This window comes from Rhinolophus sinicus, chromosome 4, assembly GCF_057876585.1.
Source record: "Rhinolophus sinicus isolate RSI-liver-muscle chromosome 4, RSI-T2T, whole genome shotgun sequence".
Classification (NCBI taxonomy): domain Eukaryota; kingdom Metazoa; phylum Chordata; class Mammalia; order Chiroptera; family Rhinolophidae; genus Rhinolophus; species Rhinolophus sinicus.
Genome location: NC_142504.1, coordinates 84581626 through 84606947, shown reverse-complemented (window position 1 = coordinate 84606947; position 25322 = coordinate 84581626). Strand labels below are relative to the sequence as shown.

The 25322-nt window shown below is 37.2% G+C and overlaps 2 protein-coding genes across 3 annotated transcripts in view; one reads left to right on the top strand and one right to left on the bottom strand.

The window, feature by feature from the left end:
- Positions 1 to 25322, top strand: part of DSC1 (desmocollin 1) — a 316195-nt gene that overhangs the window by 53051 nt on the left and 237822 nt on the right. The gene's annotated exons all lie outside the window — the stretch shown is intronic.
- The window catches only part of DSG4 (desmoglein 4), a 44366-nt gene continuing 31422 nt past the window's right edge, over positions 12379 to 25322 (bottom strand). Inside the window, exons 12-16 of the mRNA XM_019741176.3 lie at positions 23354 to 23659; positions 20108 to 20250; positions 19887 to 19950; positions 18221 to 18420; positions 12379 to 15945 (exon numbers count right to left, since the gene is read on the bottom strand). Coding sequence (XP_019596735.3) covers positions 15178 to 15945; positions 18221 to 18420; positions 19887 to 19950; positions 20108 to 20250; positions 23354 to 23659 — 1481 coding nt within the window. The 3' untranslated portion in view covers positions 12379 to 15177. The remainder of the gene's footprint in view (positions 15946 to 18220; positions 18421 to 19886; positions 19951 to 20107; positions 20251 to 23353; positions 23660 to 25322) is intronic.

Below are 25322 nucleotides of genomic sequence, written 5' to 3'. Positions count from 1 at the left end.
GTGGAGGACCAATCACCTGATTGGTGAGCTTGGGAGAAGGAATTGTACACACTGGGTTCAGCCCGTTGCCCCCTCCCACTCCTTGCCACTTCTCACCTGGTCTCTCAATGGCTACACCTTGAGTAAATAAGTAGGTGGATGAATCACTGGATGAGAGGTTAGAGATGAAAAGGATTGAATTGTAATTTGTAGCTAGGCTCCAGATTGAGCTGGAAAATCAAATAAAAGTAGGAATGAGAGAGGTGGGCCAGAGGACCTGTTAGGGCAACTGATGACACATTGCAGAGCTCCCCTAAGGCAGCTAGAGCCTCGGGCTCATTGAACACATAAACATACTTTCACTTCAGGTAGGCAAAGGAGTTGATATTTATTGAATACACTCTATGTACTTCATTATGGCGCTAAGTATTTTCTTCACATCATTTATTTAATTTCCCCCAAACACCCTGCAAGGAAGATGTTATTAATCCCATTTTGCAGATGAGACAACCAAGGCTCAGTGATTTCTTTAAGATCGCTGTCTTGGTAATTGGTGTAGCTGGGATTTGAACCAGGTCTGTGTGCCTTCAATGTTTGTGTGCCTCCCACAACCCCAATGGCTCTAAAAGGAAGGACAGAACCACAGGAGAGGACATTTCATAATTTGACAGGGAATGGGTTTCTTGTCTTCAAAGGTGATTATTTATAGACTGAAAGCAAAGCAGCCTTCTGCACCATTGCCTCAATTTTTAAAAATCATGGTCTTTTTTTGAATTCCAAATAGCTGCAGAATTGTGTGTATATCAAAATGGATGTGGGTTCACAAAAGTTGAAAAGTACTGTATTTGCTTACTCTGTCTTCACTTTATTCTTTTTTTAAAAAAAAATAGAAACAGCCTTTTATTATAATGTAAGCAGTAAATGTGCATTATAAAAAATTAGAAAACACAAACAAGCAAGAAAGAAAGTAAAGTCAGCAACTTCTGACCATCTAGAGATTATTTCTGTCAAGACCTTAAAGCACATATCTTGTCTGGACAATGAGACTAATAACATCTTCTTTGAAGGTGTTTGGGAGAATTAAATAAGTAATGTGAAGAAAATAATTAGCATAACATTTAAGTACATAGGAGGTAAATATTTTTTTCCCTTCCCTGCTTGAAATTCTTCCACTTGCTTTCCTATTCACATATACTATATGAGATGTGACTTTTTGTTTTAGCCAAAATGAAATTCTTACAGTACATGCTATTTTGTCACTTGTTTTTTTTATATAAGTGATCTCTACCTTTGCATGTCAATAAACATTAATCTTAGCTAATACTTAGTCCATATTCAAGTTTCCTCAAATAAGTGAAAAAAAATGGCGTTTAAAGCTGGTCTGTCCAGATTAGGATCTAATTCAGGACAACAATTCCATGTTAAATTTATTTTACTCTAGCAGAGACCTTTTGTTTCATTTTATTTTTTTAAACACAACCAATTTATTGATGAAGACTGAGCCAGTTATTTTACAGAATGTCCCACTTTTGGGTAGGTCTTGTGGTGTTTAACTTGTCCCTCTATCTTTCTAATTCCTTGTATTTTCCTTATTATATCTAAAGGGTTTTCAGATTCAAATAAAATGTTTTCGTTTAGAATACATCCTATGTACTTCTTATTTGCATCTCATCAGAAAACAGAATAATATCTGGTTCACCCTCTTCTTTTTTGTTGTTGTTGTTTTTTAACACTACTGATTAATATTCAGGTTTTGCAGACTTCAAAGAAAATTCTAGTAATCTGAAGTAATGGTCTTTTTAGACTCTGAGACGAGTTCCAAAATATTTCAACTGTTAATGCCTACTCTTGCAAAAACATATTGTATATTAAACTGGCTCATTAGCAATACCCTTCAACATCAAAGGACACAGCAGTTTGTTTGTGAAGCTGCCTCCAGTTGCACCCAGTTGGCCACAGACTCACTGGAGGAGGAGAGCTGGGAGTACAGAACTGAAAGCAGGGTCAGCCCTATTCCCTCCCTTCATCAAGTTTTAATCTCCACAAATTCAGCCACACAGAGGCACTGAAAGAACTCACATGAAATATAAATCTGAGCGTGTGTTTTCCTTGGTCAAATCCCTTCAGTGTCTCCTCAACTTCTGTAAGATAAACTTCCAGCTCTTGAACGTGGACACATGGTTTTTCATGATTTGGTTCCATGGACACCTAAGTCTCATGGCCTATTATTCCCCAGTAGGTACCTTATGCTCTTTATGCTTGTGTCCCATGAGATGGCAGACTGCTGGGGGCTCCCTCACCCCCTCCAGCATCCCCTCCCACCTCTTTGCTAGCTGCTTCCTTAACACTAAGCTGAGGATTCATCTTCTCCAGGTACCATGTCTGATCTCCCAGACCAGCCTGTGCTATGCTGCCACAACCGTACAGAACACCCAGGTAGAGCTTTCTTAAAGATTATACTGAAATGTTTGCTTAAGAGTTCTTCCCTCTTATAAGTCTATAACATCCCCAGGGGTAGGACTGTGTCTTTTTCCTCTTTGCAGCACCAGTGCCTAGCCTATTCATAGCAGATACTCAAGAAATGTATTGGTTGAAATGAAATGAACTCAGTGGGTTGGAAGTCTGAGCAAAATATGAGCTAGGAATCATGCCGCTGGAATGTTACATTGAAAGAACAGGTCTGGGAGTCCTGGGAGAGAAATCTAAGATCAGGTCAGACATTAGGAAGTGGGCAAGTATCAGTGTCTGAAAAAGTTCTTGTTATGTCAGAAACCCAAGTCAGATATAAGGGAGAAGCAGTTAAAATAAAAGTCAAGAGTTTGGCATTTAGGACTAGCACGAGAAAAGCAACAACAAAAATGGGAATGGAATACAAATTAGGAACAATCCCCAAGGAATCAGGACTAGCCCCTAGTCAGTTCACTCAGCTCCAAACCAGGAAATGACTGTGTATCCTAGAACAGGACTAGATCTGCTGTATCTTGTGTAGGTATGTGCTGTATCTTCCTCGTAAGGGCAGAGAAGGCTGGGCAGGTGTGGCTGGTTCCAGAGTGAGGCAGGCTCCTGAGGGGCTGGCTATTGAGCCCAGCACAGATTCCTAACCACCCTCCGTGTATATCCCTCCTCTCGTCTGTCTCACTGGACGAGCCCACTCTCTTCTTCCTATTCCCTCTCATTCTTCTTCTTCCTGCTGCTTCAGGGTTCTCCCCCCCCCCCCCCCCGCCTATCCACTCTATGTTTCTTTTTTTTACCCTTGTTTTTCTTTCCCCTCTTCCACACTACCTCTGGGCGGAATGGAGACCTGCAATTTGTATTACTCACTTTATCAGAGGAAATTTCATGTTTTGTATTTTCACTAGAAAATGTCTATGTCACCCCCAAACTATTTTTGCATTTAAAGAAGACCCAAAATTGCTTGACATTCATTTGGATTTAATTAGAAACTCGCTCTGCTAGGGCCTGAAGAATAGCCAGCTATGATGTGTGGGGGATGAAGATGGGGGGACACCATCTGAGCTTGACACCCCACCCCCACCCCACCCAGCCCATCAAGAAGAGCAGCTGTGGGAAAGGGGTGGGGCAACACAAAATCTCAAGGAATTCTGAAGGACCTTTCAGAACAGTTATCCCTCAGGGAACTTCGCTCTCCAAAGGGCTTCATTCCCAACTTTCTCAGTTGACCGTAAAATATCCTGGGGCTTACATACCTGGACTTTTACTCACAAACAGGATCCTCCAAAACTGGTTTTTCCTTGACCAAAATGCCTGGAATGCCTGAGATCACTCTCATTTTATGGAAGATTTAGTATCTAATAGGGGTTATCTTGTAAAGTAGCAGTAAGAGAGAGCTGGGCAGTTTCATACCCAGAGAAGGTATATTGTCCCCAAAGATCACATTTTGCAAATGATAACCATGAAGCCCAGAGAGGGGATGGATTCACCTACCACTGCATGGCTTGTCGGTGGTGAAGGCTGGGCAAGCCTCCCACCCTCACCTTTAGGTGATTTCAGTAGTGTGCCTCTTCGTCTTGCCTGTCTGCTTGCTGCGCAGGGAGTCCTTTGTGGAGTTACAGTTGTTCAATTTGTTGTAAATTCCCGAGGAGATTTCAAGAGGCTCACCTCATGCCATCATTTTTATGACGTCACCAAGCCTCCTATCCTCAGTGGCCACCTTAGGATGGCAGATTGCCACTGAGCAGGAATCAAGGGCCCATGTCTCAACATCTGCAAAAATGCAATCTATTTCATAAAAGCAAAGAGAGGCAAAAGTGAGGTTCGCTAGGTTCAATTTAAATGAATGAAGATAGGATGCACCTATAACCTGCTTCCTTTTCTCCATGTAGAAGAACTGTCTTTCCTCAGGAACAATTACAATAGGCCTACCATAGATGAGGGTCAGCAAATACACGTTTTTACAAATCCTTCTGTAGTACTCCAGGGATTCGAGAACTCCCTTATGTTCCCAGTGCTTTCCAGGACAGGTAGTCTGTATCAAAGGTGTGCTTCCTGCGTATCCTCTGTGATGTCAGTTATGTGACATGCTCTGCAGTATCGCTTACCTGTACAGGTTGTGCTTTGCTCCAAGAGGCAGCGCCCCCTGTAGCTTCCTCACTCCTAGCACTAAAACCCTTCCTGTTTCTCTTTCAACTTATTCATAAAATTCAAGCATTTGAGAGCCTGGGGAAACTTAACATGATCTATTCTAGTGGTGTTCAAACTTTTAACCGTGGTCAAAAATATAGTTTATGTCATTAACCAACACACAAACAAACACTATGTGTGGTGTACTCTGCTATTTGCTTTTCTTTTATATTCTATCTAATTTCCTTAAAAAGGATTTGTATAGATAGGCACACTACATTGACTTTATGACCCATTATTGAGGGGTGTAACCCACAGTGTGAAAAAAACACTGACTCGATCCAATTCTTTAATTTTACAAATAAGCAAAGTGAAGTGAACAGATTTAAGTAACTTATCCAAGAATTAGACCCAAATATGAATAGGATTCTTAGTCCAGTTGTTCAGGGCTGTGAGCCTTGGTAGGTAGAAATTGAGGCATCTGATCATTTTCTTCCTCCTGATAGATTATTAATATCTCTTTCTGATTTCTCTTTTAGGAAGATAGATTTCCTCCATAATCTACAGATAGTAAATGAGATAATTTTGATAAGTGTTAAGAAGTGATTGAAGAAGTATAATTCAGTTAACATGTATTTATTCCACAGGCATTTATTAAATGTTTAATATGCTCCAAGCACAGTTTGGGCCTACAGATACAAAGATGAATGAGATAGTGGTTGAATCTTGGATCAGGGTATGCCCATAAGCATGGAAGAAAGAAATTAATTTAATTAATGCTGTGAAGGATTTTATATGACTAACTGGTCATGTGAAATTGACAAATATTTAATGAATGCCTACAATGGTGACTGTTTTCTGAAACTCAACTTGGTCTAATAAGTATGTAAGGGGGTAACAGATACAGACAGATGATTTTAAGTTAAGACTGAAAGGAATGGTGATAATAACTAATCCATAATTATGAATCTGTCCTGGAAATCCAGGAAGTATGGTTACTATTAATTATGCACCCAACCCTAAGAATCACCAATTGCTCCAAATTGCAAAACTCATTATAAAGCACTTTTTTACTTTTATTTTTAATTTTGGTCAGATTTTCCAGTTGACAAAGTGATGAATGTTTTTTAAGTATTCACTGCTAATCCGTCTGTCATGAGCTTAGTGGTTCCAACTTTAGCCTTTCTCCTTATTAAGCTACATACTTTTCTGCCTTGGCTAAGGGCACTTGACAAGTACTTTGCCAAAACACGTAATGAACTCAACACACCCTTATCTTTAGAGAAAGAACACCCCTTTTGATTCCACAGAAACCATATTCCTAAACCAGTAGGATTTTCAGTGATCTTTTCTATTCTCCCCTCTTTTTTGCTTTGTAGGGAAGGGAACAGTATATAGAAAGAGGAATCCAGGAATCTGCTGCCCTCCAGACCTGCTGTGTTTTTCTTTCTGCGGTGGCCTGTAGTGCAGGGAGAAAGGAACTGTGGGTTTGGAGAGAGAGATTTGGGAGAGGCTGCAGTTCATGGAGGGGAGGTGTCATGTTCCCTCTGTTCCAAAAGAGAATTCCCTCTTTTAGATCTTATGCTTGCTTCCTCTCCTGAGCCTCTCCTGAGCCTCTCCTGAGCCTCTCATCAGAAAATCTGAAGATTGAGGGAGGAAGGAAGGCACTTACTACGTAAATGAGTTGGTTGTCAGAATACGATGAAGGATTCTTTTTTTCTTTTCATTTCTTTAGATAATTATTTTTCACTGATACACTTTATGAAATTGGGGTAGGTGCAAAAGTGTAAAGGTTCCAGTTAACTTTTTATAGCACTTGCTGTGTGATTTGATCCTAAAGTACTGCTAGACTTCAGTAATTGGTGGAAGCATCTTGACTCAAACCATGCTGCGAAGATCATGCTGCTGTATGAATAGAGAACACCTATTGGAAAGAATTAATGACTAATTAGCTGGTGATATTTGTTTGGGAAAGTTGGCACCCCACTTGTCATTGTTAAGAAAGCGATTACTGTATAAGCCAAATGTTTCCTAGGGTGTCCAGATCTTCCATCCTCTCTGCTCTAGGGTTAAAGCAAAACATTTTACCTTAGTTTTTCAACTTCATTTGTCACAGTAACTTTTCTCCTGCCAATCTCAGTATAGGTGAAAAGAAAAATGTAAATTCTCTGAGGCAGGGTGGGGGAGGAAACATTGGTTTGAAACTTGGAAATGGAAAATAATAGGGAACAGGCTAATACTTGAAGTCCACGAATTGTGAGAGATTTGTCAAAGTTCGATGTATTTTGGATAGTGTAAAAAATCTCAAATTTTGTGAAATTAAGAACAGAGATAACTAATAAGTGCCATCTGAGTATGGGATGTACATGTCCATGTGAGATCATGTCCTATCTTTAGGATACATATTTAAATCTAAGGATCTTTCTTGGTGGATGGTTAACCTTGTTCTATCAGCCAGCTTACAGATGGTACTTGGGAGATGCCAGTGTGGCATTGTGGTTTAGATTTTCTCATGCCTTTTTAGGGGGAGTGATTGTTTTCAGGATTCACATTCTTAGGTGATAATTTGGTACTTTCTTAGAAAATTATAGCCCATAACTTTGGTACTAGGATTATACTATACATAGATCAGGGTTGAACACATTATAGATAGCAGAACCTATATTGCCTTCAGTAAAAAAAAAAATGAGTAAGATTTATGGCCATCAAAAATGACATGGGATAACTTAAGTTTTGATAACTGGGGATAGCTATCTAAATATTCCTCTATAATGCTGGCATCTGAATGAACATAAACTTCACAATGGTGTGTTACATCTGTTGAAATAACAGATTCAATCTCTGAACTGGAACTCCAGAAGTTAAAAAAGTAAAGACTATAGTTACGATTATTGCACTTTGGTATATAAGGTGTTTTCACTAACATCCAGGCCTATTTGTTAACAATGTGTTGTAATATACAGATTCTTAAATCTGTGCATAGTCTTTGACCCAGCAATTTCAATTCCAATGGAAGTCATGTAAAGCACATGCAAAGCTCCCCATCCTTATTTACGATATGAAAGGAGTGGAAGAAGCCTCGATATCCAACCATGGGATGATATCTACCTTAAAATATTTCTACAAAGAATTTTAAGGATAAAAAGTAGGCACAGACTTTTATGTATAATAATCTCAACTTTAAAATAATATGCAACAAATGAGGGTATAGAGAAAGGGTGTAGTGACAGTCACAAATTTGGGTTTCTTAGGCGTTACGTGTCAGCTGAAGGGTAGAGCTGTGATAGCGTTAACTGAAAGGGAAACTTTCATGGTGTTAGCAGTAGTGGTCTTGATCTGGGTGGTAGTACATAATTTCCATTTTCTTTCTATAATATTACATTTTCTAAATTTTCTACAAGAAGTACACATTAGTTTTATACTAGGACATAATGCTAGTCCTAGTAATAACCAAAAAACAGCCTAACATTGACTTATTTAAAAATTTCATTTTTATTCCTTATAAATGTAGAAAGCCTATTATTCTTGAGGTGAAAGGCTGAGTCTTAGTCTCTATATTCTGCTCCTTCAGCAGGTACCTCCAGGGAGAGTCCCACTGTTTCAAGGGCACTTACTGGGCTCTGTGTTTTTAGGTTACAGTGACATCTTTGGGATATAAGTGGCATCACTGGTTGCCATCATTTGCCTCTGGTGCCGTTGCTGCTGCCAATTGTGAAATGCACAATTATATGATTTTTGTGATATGGGCCGTTAATTAGTCAGTTATCTCAAGGATGATGGCATGTAGATGAAGCTCAAATCATTTTGTCACGGCCTTGGTTTATTGAAACAACTTCCTCACTGCTCTCCTTACCAACAGCCCTATACTCCTCCTCCATGCACTAGAACAAACTTCGCAAATGATCTCAGATTTACTATTCTCCTTTAAGTGTTTCAGTGGTTCTCGTTAGCTTTCAGGTTAAAATAAAGTTCCTTCACATGTCATACAGATTTAGACCGCTGACTTCTTGCCTATACAACCGTCTTCTTTCATTCTCTAGCCTTACCAACTACAGTACTTCCAGTTTTCAGAAGGATCTAACCTCTTTCTCCACGTTCCCTGTTTCTCCGTCTCTCTCCCATTCTCTTTCATTGGCCTAGGATGCCCTTCCCATTTCTTCATCTGCGTATTTCCTATGGGCGCTTTCAGACTCAGTCCAAAGGTTGTTTTTTTTTCTGAGAGGCCCTTGCAGCTCCACACGGCTGGGGCCCCTTCCTTCTCCCATAACCCTCTCACTCATTGCCCTTGTGTAACACTTGTATTTTAACTCTTTACTTCTTCCTGCATCTGATGTGAGGTCCTTGATGGCAAGGACCCTAGTTCACCTCTCTACTCCTAGCACGTAGCTCACAAGTAAAGAATGAAACGCTCACAGTACGTTTAATGAATGAATGACTATCAGAACTGAGTCACAGTACTTCCCATATCATTTTTCTTTTTCTACCTTCGTCTATAAAAGGTGGATTCAGCGAGGAAATGTTTGAAAAGCAATTAGCATAATGCTTGGCACGTAATGATAACTTTTTTGATTCTCTCTTTATAAGCTCTGTCTAGTTTTATCTACCCACATTTGGTGGCTCATGCCTCACTGATACCAAAGTCCCCACCCAGTCAGGGCCTCCCTGTTAAATACATAATGAAGACGTCCCAGTCAGCCAATGTTTATGCGGATCACATGTGCACACTGTGACTTTTGTACTAACACCTCACTCACCACCCAGATTCTCCTCCTCCCTAGTAAGCATCTCCCTTACCTTTAACTCAGTCATCTTACTAATTACAGAGAAACTATGATTTTTAATGCAAGTATAGTCCTTTTGTTAAGAAAAAATTTTTCAACGCTTCGAGTTGATATTTTATGTCAAAAACAGTAAATACAGATAGTCCTCAATTTTCATTTTTCCTTTTTCATTCAACTCACTTTATCCACATTATTTACTGGCACCCTTACATTGCTTTTCTTATGTACAATTCAGCCTGGATGTGGGCTAAGGAACAAACACTTCATGCTAGCACATGGTGCCCTCCTGCCAGCAGTTCAGTACCAGATAATTGCCATCTTTATCTGTAAAACAATTCAGTTGTATAATTGTTGGAATGGTTTTATTACCTTTTCCCTTATTATTTTAAAAAATGGTAAGACATCTCACAATCTATTGTTTATTCACTTTCTTAATAATCCACAAAAGCACTGGGAAATCCCCACCAGTAATTCTTTCCTGGTATGAACTCCATTTCTTACTGTTATTTCAAGTAAGCTGAAATAGGATTTAAAGAAGTTGTCTTAGCAAATTAATTGTCATTATCTCTATTTAATATTTAGTCCATGTTTAAAATATTGTAACAACCATTTACATATTGTAACATTCAAGAAAAGAATAAAAGATTGTACCATGTTTAGTGGCAATAACTGTTGGCTTTCTGGGAATGGGTTTTTTTCTATGTAACATGTAAGTGTAATGTTTGGGGTTCATTTATTTGATTTTCATGGTGGTTTTGAGAAATATATTATGTTGAAAAGTAAAGAACTTTTAGTTTAATATTGGGAACTCTATTTGCTCCCTGCTGTATGATTTTATATATATAAATAATATATAATATATATGAATAATATAATATTTATATATAACATATATATTTATATATAATACATATATAAACCATATATAAATAATATATAATATGTAAAATTTGGTACTGAGTTTATAAATAAGAAATAGAATAACTGGCTTTGAAAAAGAAAAAAAAAGCTATCAATCAACCAGTGGTGGTAATATAAGGTAATCTTATTATTAACAGTCTCTATCAAATTCCCAGAAGTTTTAACTTTCTTTTGAAGTATTTATTCTGCATAAAATCACTTTCTCTGTAACATTTTAGAATTTATTTTATTCAGCTATACCATAGTTTCTTTCAAAAGGCATGGGGGTTGTTTTCAATAATTTCATTTTATTATTATTTCTGCAAAAGGTAAATTTCTCCTGAAATGTAATTGTCTTCGTGAGTTATGTACTTGTATTTTCTTGCCAAGGGTGGAATTTATGGGAGCTTTTCAGAGATAGTCAAAGGGCTGCTATCTAGAGGCAACACTGTTGAACTGCAGACACTTCCTCTTAGGTGCTTGAGAGAATTTGACTATATTCTTCACTTCCAAAATTAAAGAGTACATGCTATGTACTAGACATTCTACTACACTGGAGATACAGAAATGAGAAAAGTATTTTCCTGGTTCTCAGATGCTCACAGGCTGGCAGGCATAGGAAAAATAGTGTGTTAATAGTGAGAGTAAAGAAAGCAAGGGAGCAAGCAAGCCGGTTGGGACAGTGAATGAGATATCAAGAAATGCACCCAAGAAGGGGCAACGCTTGAGGTCAGGGTTGAAGGATGAGTAGGAAAAAGCTACAAAGTGGATGAGGGGAGTGAAGCCGGCTCCAGATTAAGGAATCAGGGTGGGGCAGAGTGACAGACTTATGAGAAAGCGGGCCCTAGTCTAGAAACTGCAAATAGTCATCCACCGCATCTAAAGTAATAAAAAAGGTCAAAGGCATTTGATGTACAAATACTTATCATGAACATATAGAATGATTCATTTGGAGTCACTTTAAACTGCACATCGTGGACCTGCTCACCTCAATGGGAGTCGAGAGGATCTCCCAGGCTTTGGGGCCAGTGAGCTCACCTTGGAATATTGGCTTTTCAGAAGATCCCGACTGACCACCATACCAGCTCCTCTGCCTTAGTGATCCACCCATGGTGGTGTCTCTGTATCATGGCAATCAACAGCACATCAGCTATGATGAGGATATCTGAGGGCTACCCCAGTGTTGTCTGGTGAAATAGGACCTGGCCATTCACCAGCACAAAAAATTTCACTGAGTCCTCATTTTCTACCAAGTTAAAGTCAAATCCCTAATGGGATTTAAGATCTCTACCATCTGCCTCTCACGTATCTTTCCAGAAATAAGTTTCAAAAAATTAGTAAGAATAAGATCTTTGGAATTTGAATTTTAACTATTATTCACTTAAGCTCTAACATAAAAATAACAATTTCCCTTAGCTTTAGTGTCTTCATTGATGACATTGGTATGTCATATCACATAGAGTAGTTTTGAGAATTCAATAGGATAACGTATCTTGAGTAATTAGTACAGTAATTATCATATAAAATGACTATGAAATAATTTTATAAGTCCTAATTTCCTCCAGGCATTTAAAAAAATATTTGATTTGACTACTTAATAGACTCTGAATATGTCCTGTGCTTTTGGTTTTTGTACCTTTGGAATTCCTTACAGACAAAATTCTACTTGGCTTAGCTCAGATCTCGTCATATTCAAAAGCCTTCATCAGTTCCTTTAATTGAAATCAATTGTTCTTTCTTTAGTTCAACAGCAATTGGTGTCTCTGGTACAGGAACAGTAATAGTAATAATTTTGTTGAATTTAAATCCAGTGAGAAGAGACGGTATTTAATTCCATAATTTACACGACATCTAGAACAGTTTCTAGAGCTTATTCCATTGATTTGTTACTTTATAGTGAGCATTTACTAATAAAATGATTATATTGAGAAATTCTACCATTGACAAATAAGTGAATTATTCTGAATTTCAATTTACAAATGAATCCATCCTCCTATAATAATAATAATAATAATAATAATAATAATAATAGTGATATTCACCTAGCAACACAATGGGAGGAAATTTTTCTGAATGTGTTGGTTGTGTATAGAATACTACATGCATCAAAGAGAAAGTAAAGCATTTTTTTCTCGTCACATATTTTTTATTGATGAAATATATAAAACATTATTACATTTAGTAATATACTGCAATCAGAGATCTCTAATCCATAAAGGAATTTTGAAAGATAATTTTTTTTTATGAAACGAGGTTTTCTAATGTCTTTCTTTCCCTTCACCTGATAAGACTTTTCTAAGAGAATACATTTATTCATTTCATAATGCTATCCCTTCAAGTAATTACATGGGACAGGAGATATGACTCAACCTATATCTATTTATTTATTAAATCTTATTTCCTTGGCCCCTGGGTTCATTTTCAAACCCTAACGTAAGTGCTTTATCATCTTTTATCTCCTAGATAAATCAATACCATAACTCTTACGGAGTGAAGTGGAAATCTTGCTTTATGTTTTCTATTTTGTTTGAGACGATATTTTAAAAATACGCCAATTTCAGAGGCTTGAGTCATATATAAATGATACTGACCATCTTGGAATGTTGAAGAAATTCCTCCTCACTGATAATGCTGAGAGAAAATAAAATGATTCTGGTCTTGTTTCCATAGATAGCATGGAGGAAGTCATCCATTGGGGGAAGGTTTCCTCTTTTGGAAGCACCCTTAAATCTTTGCATATTGATAGAGAGAGAGTAGAAAAGTCTCACAGAAATGCTCTCTTACCCTTCTCTCAAGTGGTTTCACCTCCTTTTAAAATTTTAATCTATCAACTAAATGCTTAGTATTATTTTATTCCGCATATCTCAAATTTCATAGTATTTTCAGTTTTAATCCCCTTAGCACCTTGTATTTAGTTATTCACTAATTGTTTCATGATTCTTAGAATTCTTGGCCTAATAGAATGAAAACTTCAAGAAATATTCATGTCAGGATATGCCACAGGACTGAATGCATACAAAATACTACATGGCTGGTGTTGATTGTTAAATTGATCCACAATGCTCTGTGGCTATCTTGTGGATTTCATCAATTTGTAGAGTAATGAAATGTAGCAGAATCTTGGTTATGAATAACTAAAGTAAGGAATGACTATAACAACTGGCAATACATGTAATTTGGAGACTAAAACACATGTAAATAACCTTTTGGCGTTATGCTGTGTTAGCTGTTCTGCACTTAAACTTCACAAAACCTATTTTTTTTCCTGAGATATTTTTCTTTCCATTAGGAATTAGAAAAGACCATGCAACAGGTCAAATTGGATCCTCTCCATGTCTGATGAAGTTATAGTATTGAAAAGTATACTGGCCAGAGTCTCTGAGCAATGGGTTCAGGTTTTGTACCACAACTGAAAGGTTCTGGTCATTTAACATCTCTAATTCTAGAATCCTTTTCTGTACAATAAAAGAACTGGGTAAGAGAATATGAGAGATGCCTCAAATTCTACAATAGTTTTATTTGCAAAGGAACAAAATTAAGCAAGAAGCATTACAATTATTTTCTTCCAAAAGGAATAATTCCTGAAAATAAGTTTAATCCATTTACATTATTTTACTAGTCACATTATAGTTACTACTATATACTTTACATATTTTACAGAATTAAATAAAACTATCTCACTAGAATTTCCTTTCCTTAAGCCAGCTTTATGTCTACTAAAAATAAGCAATCTGTGCATATGTTTCCATCGCATTCATTCAATGTAAGTAGCAGTGTTAAAAGGAAAAACACTATTTGGTAATGGACTGAAATATTTTGTTAATTATTCTTGGTAGGAGCTCAAAGCTGTATCCTTAGAGTTTTATTTTAAGTCTAGGTATGAATTAGAAGTTCCATGAAGACAGGAATCATGTCTGTCTTCTTCATCTATATATTCACAGAGCCGAGACCACCACTCAACACATAGTAGCTTCTAAGTAAATATTGCTAAATATATACATACTTATGGAGGTGCTTTTGAAGACTATCTGATTGCTAAATAAAAATTCTGTGACTCAGGTCAATGAAACTTATTAAATCATATTCATATGGTTTTCTGACATAAGTATCAAGAGTAAAGAAAAAATTCTCTGAAAGGGGGAAAAACTCTACTACTTCTCCTAAGAGCTGTTTCTACTATACTGTTGTCATAATTTTTTTGCTATTCTAAATTAATTGATAGTTAATGATATAAATCAATAAAGTGCAAAAAATGGGTCCATATTGATTTATGTATATATGTATAGATTCGTATCTATACATATTTATGATTCCTTTTGATGAATCATTTTCAGTGATACATTCAGCTAGTAAACTCCCAGTATTATATTAAGCATGTTCTAAATATTGCATATCTTGAGAAACAGTTTGAAGAGACAAATGACTTCATATCTCTATTGATAGATGCTCTATTTTCCTTTCAAATTTCCTTTCAGAAATGTACATTTCATTCACTTTTCAATGAAAAATATTTAATAGAAATAGTACTCTAAAGACACATATGACTGGTGAATGCAGACAAGACTTCTTTTGGAACCTTCAAGAACAAGGATATCTTGGTTTACATGACCAGTTCTACAGGCCTGAAGACCTCTAAGATTTGCCTTATGAGTTATGTGCTGTTTATTAGACAGTATCAAAAGATGTAACACATTTTTTTCAAGTTTTTTGGCACATTATTTAAAATCAGAAAAAAAAAATTAAAAACGTATCTAAAGTGCTTAGCTGCATTTACCCCCAAAAAGGTATAATCAAGGAGTGGCACTAAATTTAGAAAATTTGAATATTTGTTGACTATTCAAATGTTAAATATAGTACATTATATATACATCTTTGGTGGATATGTTGGCGATGACAAGGTGAAAGGTCTCTGTATGGAATACTGACCATAAAGCACTTACTGTTGAGTGTAATGTATGTTACTATACCGTGTGACTCTGTGTCGAGATGTCATTGGGGATGTGGAACCAATAGTTTGACTTATGTGAATATCTGGACTCATCATCTGTGTCACTTGAATTTCTGGCCCTACCAAAATACTGCCACTCATCACAGATCCCATACAACCTTCGGTCATGCTACTATTCCTCATCTCAGGCATACCAGGACTAGACAGTACTCTCTCAGCATAGATTACATTTTGTGTGTTGGCTAACTCAGCAGGTACACAAATATTCCCTTGGACATCATAGACAGGTGCCATTACTGTTTCGGTTACCACAACATTGGGTGCAAGCTGAGGATCAAAAACAATCGTAGTGGGTTGCATACACTGATCAGCAGTAGTGTAAGTCTCAGTCACTACAATATCCCCATGCATCATGGGTTCAGGTATTGCCATTTCTGCCTGGAACTCAGCCTCTGAGAGAGTCATTCCTGAAGATTCATTAACAAAGTAATTGGGCCCAAGCAAAGGGAGGTCGGTACTGATAGGTATACAGGCCTGGTGTGAAGGAAATGGTTCAATTTCTGTGTCTAAGCAGATTTCAGCAAGAGTTCTAAATTTTGGATCTAATGTTTCCATGTAGCTTTCATCTAAATCATCCACAATCCAACTGCAACAACCAATCGAGCCCACAGGAGACCCTACTCCCTCGTGGTCATAAATGAGCAAGCAGTCGTTTGCTGGTCGGCCTTCATCTTCATCTGCATAAGCATATGCTTTCTAAAATTAGAAGAAAAATAGGAAATTAGAAGTTTTCTTCCCTTGAAATAGTGTTTAGAGGCCTCTGACCTAAGAAGATTTCATCGAATGAACCGAGAAAAACACTGATTCTTTGACGTCTTTCTAAATAATTGGAATTTTTTAAGGAGCTCATTGTGCACTCATGGTGCATAGAATTTGAGTAAATGTGTATTTCTTTTATTTGAAATCTAATAAATGATCATTTCTACATTTTATTCAGATTTTGAATCAAAGACAATGTGTTAATCTTTTAGACTTGTAGTCTTTCGTTTTTGAGGTAGTATAGAAACAGTAAAAAATATTTAGTTATGTTCAAAATATTACTTAAGGAGAAATATTTGATCAACTTAGAATAAAAGCAAGTATGAAGATGTAAATATCTCTAAGCTTCAGAGACTTAGAATGTTCAGTGAAAGTTTATGTGGCCTGTGTGAAGAGAACTGGGATGTCTCTGGACATAGATTAACAGGAGGAAAACACTAAGAGGTTATCTACTGTGATTTTCAAATTATATTTGATGACAGACCCTTTAAATGAAATCCAAGGTAGGAGCCCAACAAGCAGAATGAATGAAAGCGGAACTTCTCTGTTTGAAGGGGGTGGGGTGGGAGCAGAGACTTGCTATTCTCTTCTCCTTTCTCTCACCTGCTATGTATGGTCCTTCATGGCTACCATGAATTCCCACAGGGCTTGCCCAGCACCATCTGAATCGCCTGATTAATCTGATTCTCTCTTTATTTTATACATAAGGTAACTGAAGGCCCAGAGACGGAGAATGACATGCCCAAGACCCAAATAATTGTAGAATACACCTTCAAATCCAACTATCTTTTTTATACTACATCATGTTGCTTTCCCTCTGATCTGTACCACAGTCTAAATTCTATCACTAGGAATGAATGATTTTTAGATCTTTAAGTCAATTATTTATGAGTTAGGGATTACCTTAAAACTTTACTTTTTAATATTTTAAATGAGAGCTTGATGAGAGGATCATCATCTCTTGCATGGGGCACAAGTTAACTACGGTGCATGTTGCTGGTGTAAAAAGTGACAGGAAAGAAGAATTGGCACTGCTCTTCAGAGGCTTTTGCTTACCACCTCTGAAATCTACTGCCATTTTTTAAGTGTAGAGTTAAAATGTTTGGGGAAAGGTGACCTCAGTGCCCATAGAAAAAGGAGAATGCATTTTGATTTTATTTGTCCTATGAAGCACTAATTGTAACTATAGCAAAAAATGACCAGTGCAATTTTGATCTTAATGATAAAGCTTCTTTAATATTGCTGTGATATTTATGAATGATGTGTTAAATATCATTTCTATAACATTTCTATGACACATGTATAATTTGCTCCCATTTTTGGAATATACACTGTAGTATTGATCACTCATTTAAATAAGCAATACTATTCACACACAACATTACATAATATTTGTAACCACCAGTTTTAAGATATAGCCTACAATGACAACATCCTTAGAATTTTTTAACAGCAGTGGTGAAATTCATGTATTATCATGTGGGGAGTAAAACAGTATAATTGAAATATGAGATAAAATGGGCTACTAATTAAGTGAAATAAACATACTAAATAGAATTCACATGAGGATTTATTTACCACTTATGGTATCGATTTGGGTTGTTAGGCCAACCCAGTGCCTATGGGGCTTTCCTCTTTGGAATACTCCTAGACCTCATACCTACTCATCCATTTAGCAACACTGGAGAGAGATTAGGACACACTGTGTTGTAGGGCCTGATTTGTTACCAAGTCATGGTGGTGCTCTGCTATTGAGTTACCACTATCTTCCTTCCCAGTCCTGGCTTTTAATTTATTTTTTATCCTTTCTATTGGAGGCATGTGCAGAGCAAGAAGGACATTATAAAGAAAGGACATGAATGCACATTTTTTTCCCCCTTGATTGGGATTCTCCTACTTTGCAATTGCTGTGGGAAACAAAGTGGGGAAACCATAAGGAAATAGAAGACAGAAAAGTGGAAAAAGAGAAGTGGAGAATGATGATAGATGCTAGAGACCTTTTCACAGTATCAAGATGTGTTATGTCAATTGAATACGAAATGCTTTGGAAAATTGGCTTTCTGTATTTTAAGGAGAAGAGAAATATATTTTTTTTAATTCTGGGTTGGGATAGGGTTAAGAATAACTGAATATATTTCAGAAGAACCTACTGCCGTTATTATTATTATTCAGCCTCAAGACTATTTTACATGTAACTTTGCAGGGGAATTACCTCAGAGAAATAGCTGTCCAAGAAAGCCATGTTCAGGCCGGTGTCTGCATAGTCCCTGTGTATTGAACTTCTCCTCCTCAGTGTTCCCGCTGCTCCTCCAGCTGCCAGGCCAGTGGCTGTCCCAAAACCTGTGTTGAGTTCCACTCCTGATATACCCCCTTCAACCGTTCCTCCGCCTGCATAGGTGTTAGTGTAGATTTCTGTAAGGAGAAGGTGTTCATATAGCCATGCTTGAGTTGTCTGCATTGTTTATCCATGTAAACCACTGCTAGCTGCTGTCTGCCGTGTACCACCACCACCACCACAAGTAGGAACTGGAACACTGGGCAAAGAGAGATTTGAATTATACCCACAATCTCCAGGCTTGCTGATAAAATCAAAGAAAGTAAATGGTACAGAAGTAGCCATGTACTGGACTCGGCCTTCTCACATTTCACAAACTTCACCCTCGACTTAAAGGTATAGAACTAGCCAAGAGGAGAGGCGACTCTGTTTCTGCACCAGTTCCTTCCAGTGCTGGCTCTAGCAAGCTCCCCTGGCCCACCTGAGAGGGTTTGCACCCACTCCAGAACCTTCCAAAGCAAGGCCAGTGATATCTTTGCAGAAATTGAAAGTCAGCATTCCTCATTCACCCTGGTGCTGGATGGAGAGCTGGCTTTCAGAGGAGTGCTCAGTGTCCTTAGGCTGTTTTTATCCAAAGGGTCTGGCTTGGGATACTAAGGAACTGTCTCTGAGAAAGCTCTTGTCTGCTTAAGAATTGGGTAACCTCTCTACTTTGTTCAATCCTTGCCCAAAAGCTGGGTAGTTTCCAGTAGTCTGAAGTGTGCATGGGTCTCATAACTTAGGCGAGTGTAAGATTGGTGTGGTAAATGCATTTGAAATTTAAGAAAAGTTCTTCAGTATATTTTTAGGGGAACATACATGTATTTGCTGCTTTTTCCTTTCTTTTGTTTTTGTTTTCATGTTTTAACAGCTTCTATTACAAATAATGGCTACAGTAGCGCTTACCCTGTGCCAGGCACCCTCTACTATGTATTTTGTGATACACAAATACATACATATATACATATATAATATACAGTATATCACATATGTGTCATACACATATAATAAATACTATACATGATATACTGGGGATGCCAAAAAATGTATATGCATGACTTGTATTCACCTTTTGTTATTGGTGTATATGATTACAATCTTAACACAGTTTTTTCCTTTCTTAAAATGTGTACACATTTTTTTTGCACCCTCTGTATATGATCCACACAAACATACTCATTTACTCTTCACAGCAACACTTTGAAGTAGGTGCTGTCATAAGCTCAATTTCAATGATAAGAAAATTGAGGCCCAGAGAGGTTAAGTATCTTGCTCAGGGAGTTATTACTTGTAGGAGGCAGAGCTGGGAATTATACCCAAGCATTCTGATTCCAGAGTTTGCCAGTTTAATTGCTACACCATACTTCACTGCCTGTAGTTTAAGACAGAAAAATAAAGTGGCCACTTCAAACATATAACTTTCCTTCTCATTATACTATCATCCAAGGAGATCGACGAATGTGGTGTTTTTCTATAAAATGCTTATATATGAGGTTTATCTGGTGGAATAATTTTGCAGATTTCAAAAAACAACAAAACAAAACAGATTTTGGTGTCCACTAACCAGAGGAATCCATACGATCCTGGGTATTAGAGGCTGTCATTGGTACACATATATTTGACACATCCTAAAAAGGAAAAAAAAAAAAATGTTTAAAATAAATGCTTTACGTTAAATATTTAAAAATTGACATCTTTTTTATTTTTGTGTGCTGTGTAATTGTGAAGACATGCTCGATTTCCATTGAAACCCCACATTTCTCTAGAAAGTGACAGTCTACTCACCCTGTCCTCAGGATGGGCTCCTTCTATTCCCCAAGACTGTATCACTCCTTCTCCCCCCTCCGGCACAGGAGCAAACCTCGTCCCCAGGCCTTCTGGCTGTCTTCGTTTGCAGCAGCAGCACATGAGCAATAAGAGTGGTGACACTGTCCAAGAAAGTGAAGAGGAAGGATTCACACATACGGCTCAATTTAGAAAGCCATTGAATGTATCATTTTGGGGAAAACGTGGCATTATATTTAGAACCAAAGGAATAAATACAAATGTAAGGAAGCATCAGTTTTTCCCTAAAGGATTGAGTGTACATACCATGTTTATAAATACAAAAACACCAAATCCCATTGACTCTTAGAGCTAGAATGGAGTTTGAGATCATGTAATCTGGGTTCTTTACTGACAGATTAGGAAGACAAAGTCCTTTGTTTCCTCTAGTCCAAGATTCCTGAACTGGTTGGTGGCAGATCCAGGATTAAAATCAAATTTTCTGATTCGTAGTTTCCCATATACTCATACATGCATGCACATTTATATATGTGTATTTATTCATATATAATAATCTGTGTATGTATATGTGTTTGTGAGTTTATATATGTGTACACACATGAACAAATATATATTTACTTCCATGTGTATATGTACGGGTACCTGGATGTGTATATGTGTATACATATACCATCTCTGTTGATATATATGTATATACCATCTCTGTTGATATATATATATATCATATATATATATATGTGTGTGTGTGTGTGTCACAGAAACCAATGCATACAAACCCATGTGACCAAACACCATATACACATATGTAAGTTAAACACATAATCAGTACATGTTAACAAGAGAATTAGATACAGGATTCAGTTATAGAATCTAGAGATAAGACCCTTCTCCAACCCTTACTATATTTACACTTAAATCAATCAAATGTCACCAACTAAATTTAATTGATCTATTTACATTTATTATGATTTTTGTCTATAAAATATAATGGAACAATTCACCTCAATTCTTTCATCCATAAATACAGACACTTCTTAAGTTTTCTAAGATTCTAGAATACACCCAGCTTAGTTCTTTGGGTCCACTCTAGTTACCCTTTATGCTTTTCTACTTTCCTAACATAATAGGCATTTTAGCAAATGGTTTAATTAGAGGTACAGAAGAGAATATCAAAACTGCTGAATTAAAATAGCTAATTTGGCAGTTTTGCTGTCTGCACCATGAACAGTGAAAGGTCATGCTATACATTTCCAGACAGCCTTCTGGAAAGGACTAGAATTGGTAGCCTCTAGACCGTGGCTCCACCTGCAGTATGCTTCTGTGAATTTAGGTGTGTGCAAGGCCATGCACTATCATGGGCATGAGCTCTGTCTAACAAAGTCATTTTCTAATAAAGAAAATGAATGTTTTCAGCGCATACCAAATACAACTACTGGAGACATAATCTCATTTGGAGCTAACATCAAAAGTCTTAATTTGAGGCCTTTGGGAATATAAGTTTGGGGTTAGGTTCCCCCCCCCCCGTTTCCCCAAAAATAAGACCTCGCCGGACCATCAGCTCTAATGCATCTTTTGGAGCAAAAATTAATATAAGACCCAGTATTATATTATACTATTATTATATTATATTATATTATATTATATTATATTATATTATATTATATTATATTATATTATATTATATTATATTATATTAATTGTAGACCTGGTCTTATATTATTGTGAAATAAGACTGGGTCTCATATTAATTTTGGTCCAAAAGATGCATTAGAGCTGATGGTCCGGCTGGGTCTTATTTTTGGGGAAACACGGTACCATCACCCTGTCCCTTCCCCCCCCCCCCCCACTGCCCAACAGACCCTGGGCTTCAACATTGTGAACAAGTGAACTTTTTCCACAAATGTATTCCTCTCTGATTCTGCAATCAATTTAACAACTCTCATGTTTTCTTTGCCCGGTTCAGGAAGAGTCATAAAATTTTTAGTGCTAGCCTGCTGGAAATGGCACCCGATTTTGGGTTTAAATCCCTGAACTGCACATTAACTTCACCAGAGAATTAAACATGCCAAAAGTTGGGTCATGTCTTGAGTATGCCTGTTTGGGCATGAGTGGTTTTTAAAGACCTTCAAGTAATTCCAATATGCTGCAAGAATTAATGACTATTGGCTTAAATGTAAGTGGACAGTTCTACTCACTGTAGAGTCATGTTCTGGGAAATGTCTCTAATATCATTATGAGGTTCACTGATGATCTTTGGATAGCCTTGAAAATTCAGGTTGTTTTAAGAAAGAAAGCCCGCCCCAAAGTCAGCTGTTATTTTTCAATACCTCAAAACGATAATGCTTTCGTTTGTATTCATCCATTCAAACATATTAATATTGTAGTGTGAAGAATTTAATTAAAATTTTAGAATCCAGTTTTCGATCTCCACAAAATCTAAGTATTGCAAAGGCAGCCTGAAATGCATGACGAATTTCTCCCCTGGGGATCTACATGGTATTGGGAGAGGAGGATCTTTTTGAAGTTTTTGTTTAGGAACTTTGCTCTTTCTGACCATTGTCCTGGTGTAGACACTCATCCAGAGCCCAGAGGCTGATTGCCTTCTTTAGGCTCTTCTCTCTGCTTCCTACTATGCCAGAGTGATCAGATTACCTGAGCTTACAAATCTCCTCACTGCCTATGAATGTTTGGCCTATCGTGAATGTTCGTGCGTGATGGCTCCCATCTTAACTTTGAGCTTCTCCACTTTATGAGCGTGCTATGCCCTTCCATCCCTCTCCCCATTTATGTTTGTATTGTTCCTATGTCCTAGATTGCTTTTCAGATACCCCCACACACCAACCTCCTTGTAAGAAAATCCTTGACTTTTAGGGCCTGGCTCAAAGCCACGTCCTCCTTAAAGACTTCCTCGACTTTCCCACTTGGACTGAATTGCTTCTGCCACTCTCCTCTGAAAGCACTTTGCTGAAATTTTCATTGTAGAATTTACTCTCTGCTTTGCTCTGTTATACTTAGGGATTTGCATGTTTCACACCTTTCTGAGCCTCACTAACCCTCGACCTTTTCAGTTATCCTTATTGAACAGGTATATGACCTTATCAGTCCCACTGTTTATTTCCAAATTTCCACAAAACTTGCCATAGAGACCAAAAAGAAATGGCCAAGTAAACCTAGCCATCTGAGTGAGCCTGGTTACATTCTTATTTTGAAGAACTGTTGAAAAGAGGGATTTAATCCAGTACTTACAGAGCAATAATAAGAGGCCCAGAACGATCAGACCAATCCCCGCTGGTCCGAGACCAACATTTGAAACCTTATTTCGGTCATCAGGGACAGGCCCATATATGACATTGGTAACTGAGCCGCCATCCCCAGTGTAGATGCCCGGAGTACTAGAGTACAAGCACATGTGGTGGTTGTCACAATCGCAAGCCTTTAACAGAAGCATCTGCGGCAATTCGCATGCTCTGTTGTGGCTGTCCTTCACTAGGACTGGGATTTGGTAAACTTCAGCAAATAGAGGCTGCTCAGCTGTCAGGATAGCAGAGGTAGCTGGAAAGGAAGAAAGAGAACATAAATTAAACTTGCTTGGGGCTGACCCTTCCTAATACCCAAGACTAACTTAGGGCCTGATTTTTTTTTTTTTTTTAACTTTTTAAAATTTATTTTCTAAGCGTGATTTTCCAGGACCCATCAGCTCCAAGTCAAGTAGTTTCAATGTAGTTGCGGAGGGCACAGCTCACACTGGCTCATGTGGGGATCGAACTGGCAACCCTGGTGTTACGAGCATCGCGCTCAAATCAACTGACCTAACCGGCTGCCCCAGGGCCTGATATTTTTATGTTCCCTTCGTTGTAGACCTTCTTATACTTAACATTTTTTAATATTTATAATGAATTGTTCAAGACTTCTTCCTCCTGGATTGTTATTTCTGCAAAGAAGGCTGGGCCCCTGATGCTTATTTCCAGAGCAACAATACTTTGGTCTATAATATGCACTCAATAAATATTTATCCAATGAATGAAGCATATTGAGCTGAAAGGAAATATTGGAAGTCTTCTGTTTAGGATTATACTTTCCAGATAGCCTCCTTAAGATTGTTATTTATCTCTTATTCAAAATTGCTGCCCTTTTATTTAAAATTGTTCCAATAACTATTATTTTTCTAATGCTTGTGCTACCATTTATTGCTTATATCGATTTTTATAGAAACTATTGCTTAAAACATTGATTGAAATTTATTTATCAATGCAAGGAGGGTTAAGAGATGATTAAATTTATACTTAAATCATGATTAATGATTGATTAATTCATCACACTCAATTATTACTATGGTTTATTACTTTCAGTTAGCAATATGATTAACCAGCTACCGTGTTTCCCCGAAAATAAGACCTAGCCGGACAATCAGCTCTAATGTGTCTTTTGGAGTAAAAATTAATATAAGACCTGGTCTTATTTTACTTTAATATAAGACCGGGTTTTATAATCTAATCTAATCTAATCTAAAAAATATAATATAATATAAGACTGGGTCTTACATTAATTTTTGCTCCAAAAGATGCATTAGAGCTGATTGTCCGGCTAGGTCTTATTTTCAGGGAAACACGGTATGTCTAACAAAATGTAACCTGGGTACAAAATAAGAATTGAATAAAGCCATGCCACAGCATCTTAGGTGAAAGTTTATTCTGTTCTTCAACACCAACATTGAAACAGGATTCTACGAATAATTATCTCTAGTATCACATTTTTTACTGGCAAAGCTATAATATCATTTGAGTATGCTTACCAACTGCTATGCTGAACATTTTTTTCTATTTTTACTTATAATATCGAAGATTTGAATGAGGAAAAGGTAGCTAGCACTTATTATTTAAGAATGGGATATTGGGTTTTATAGGGAAAGGTGAATTCAGAGTTGTCTTAATTTTAATGAAATTGCTTTAATGTACTTAGCTTTTAAAAATATTAAAGTGGTTTTGTGGAAAAGAGCTGAAAGATTTCATGGTGAAAACAAGTTGCCTAATTTCCTCCTTTGGCTAAGTCCTGAGCGGTGGCATTTTTTGCAGCGTTATTTTATGGTTTCTCCTTCCTTTCTGTGAATGGAGAAGCTTGGTGGCCTCAGAAAGGTGGGAAGTATTTCCTCTCACCTTGGGCTCTGCATCCCACCCTTCCACCCCCAAAGTCTATTCTATTTCCCCAAATGAATGTG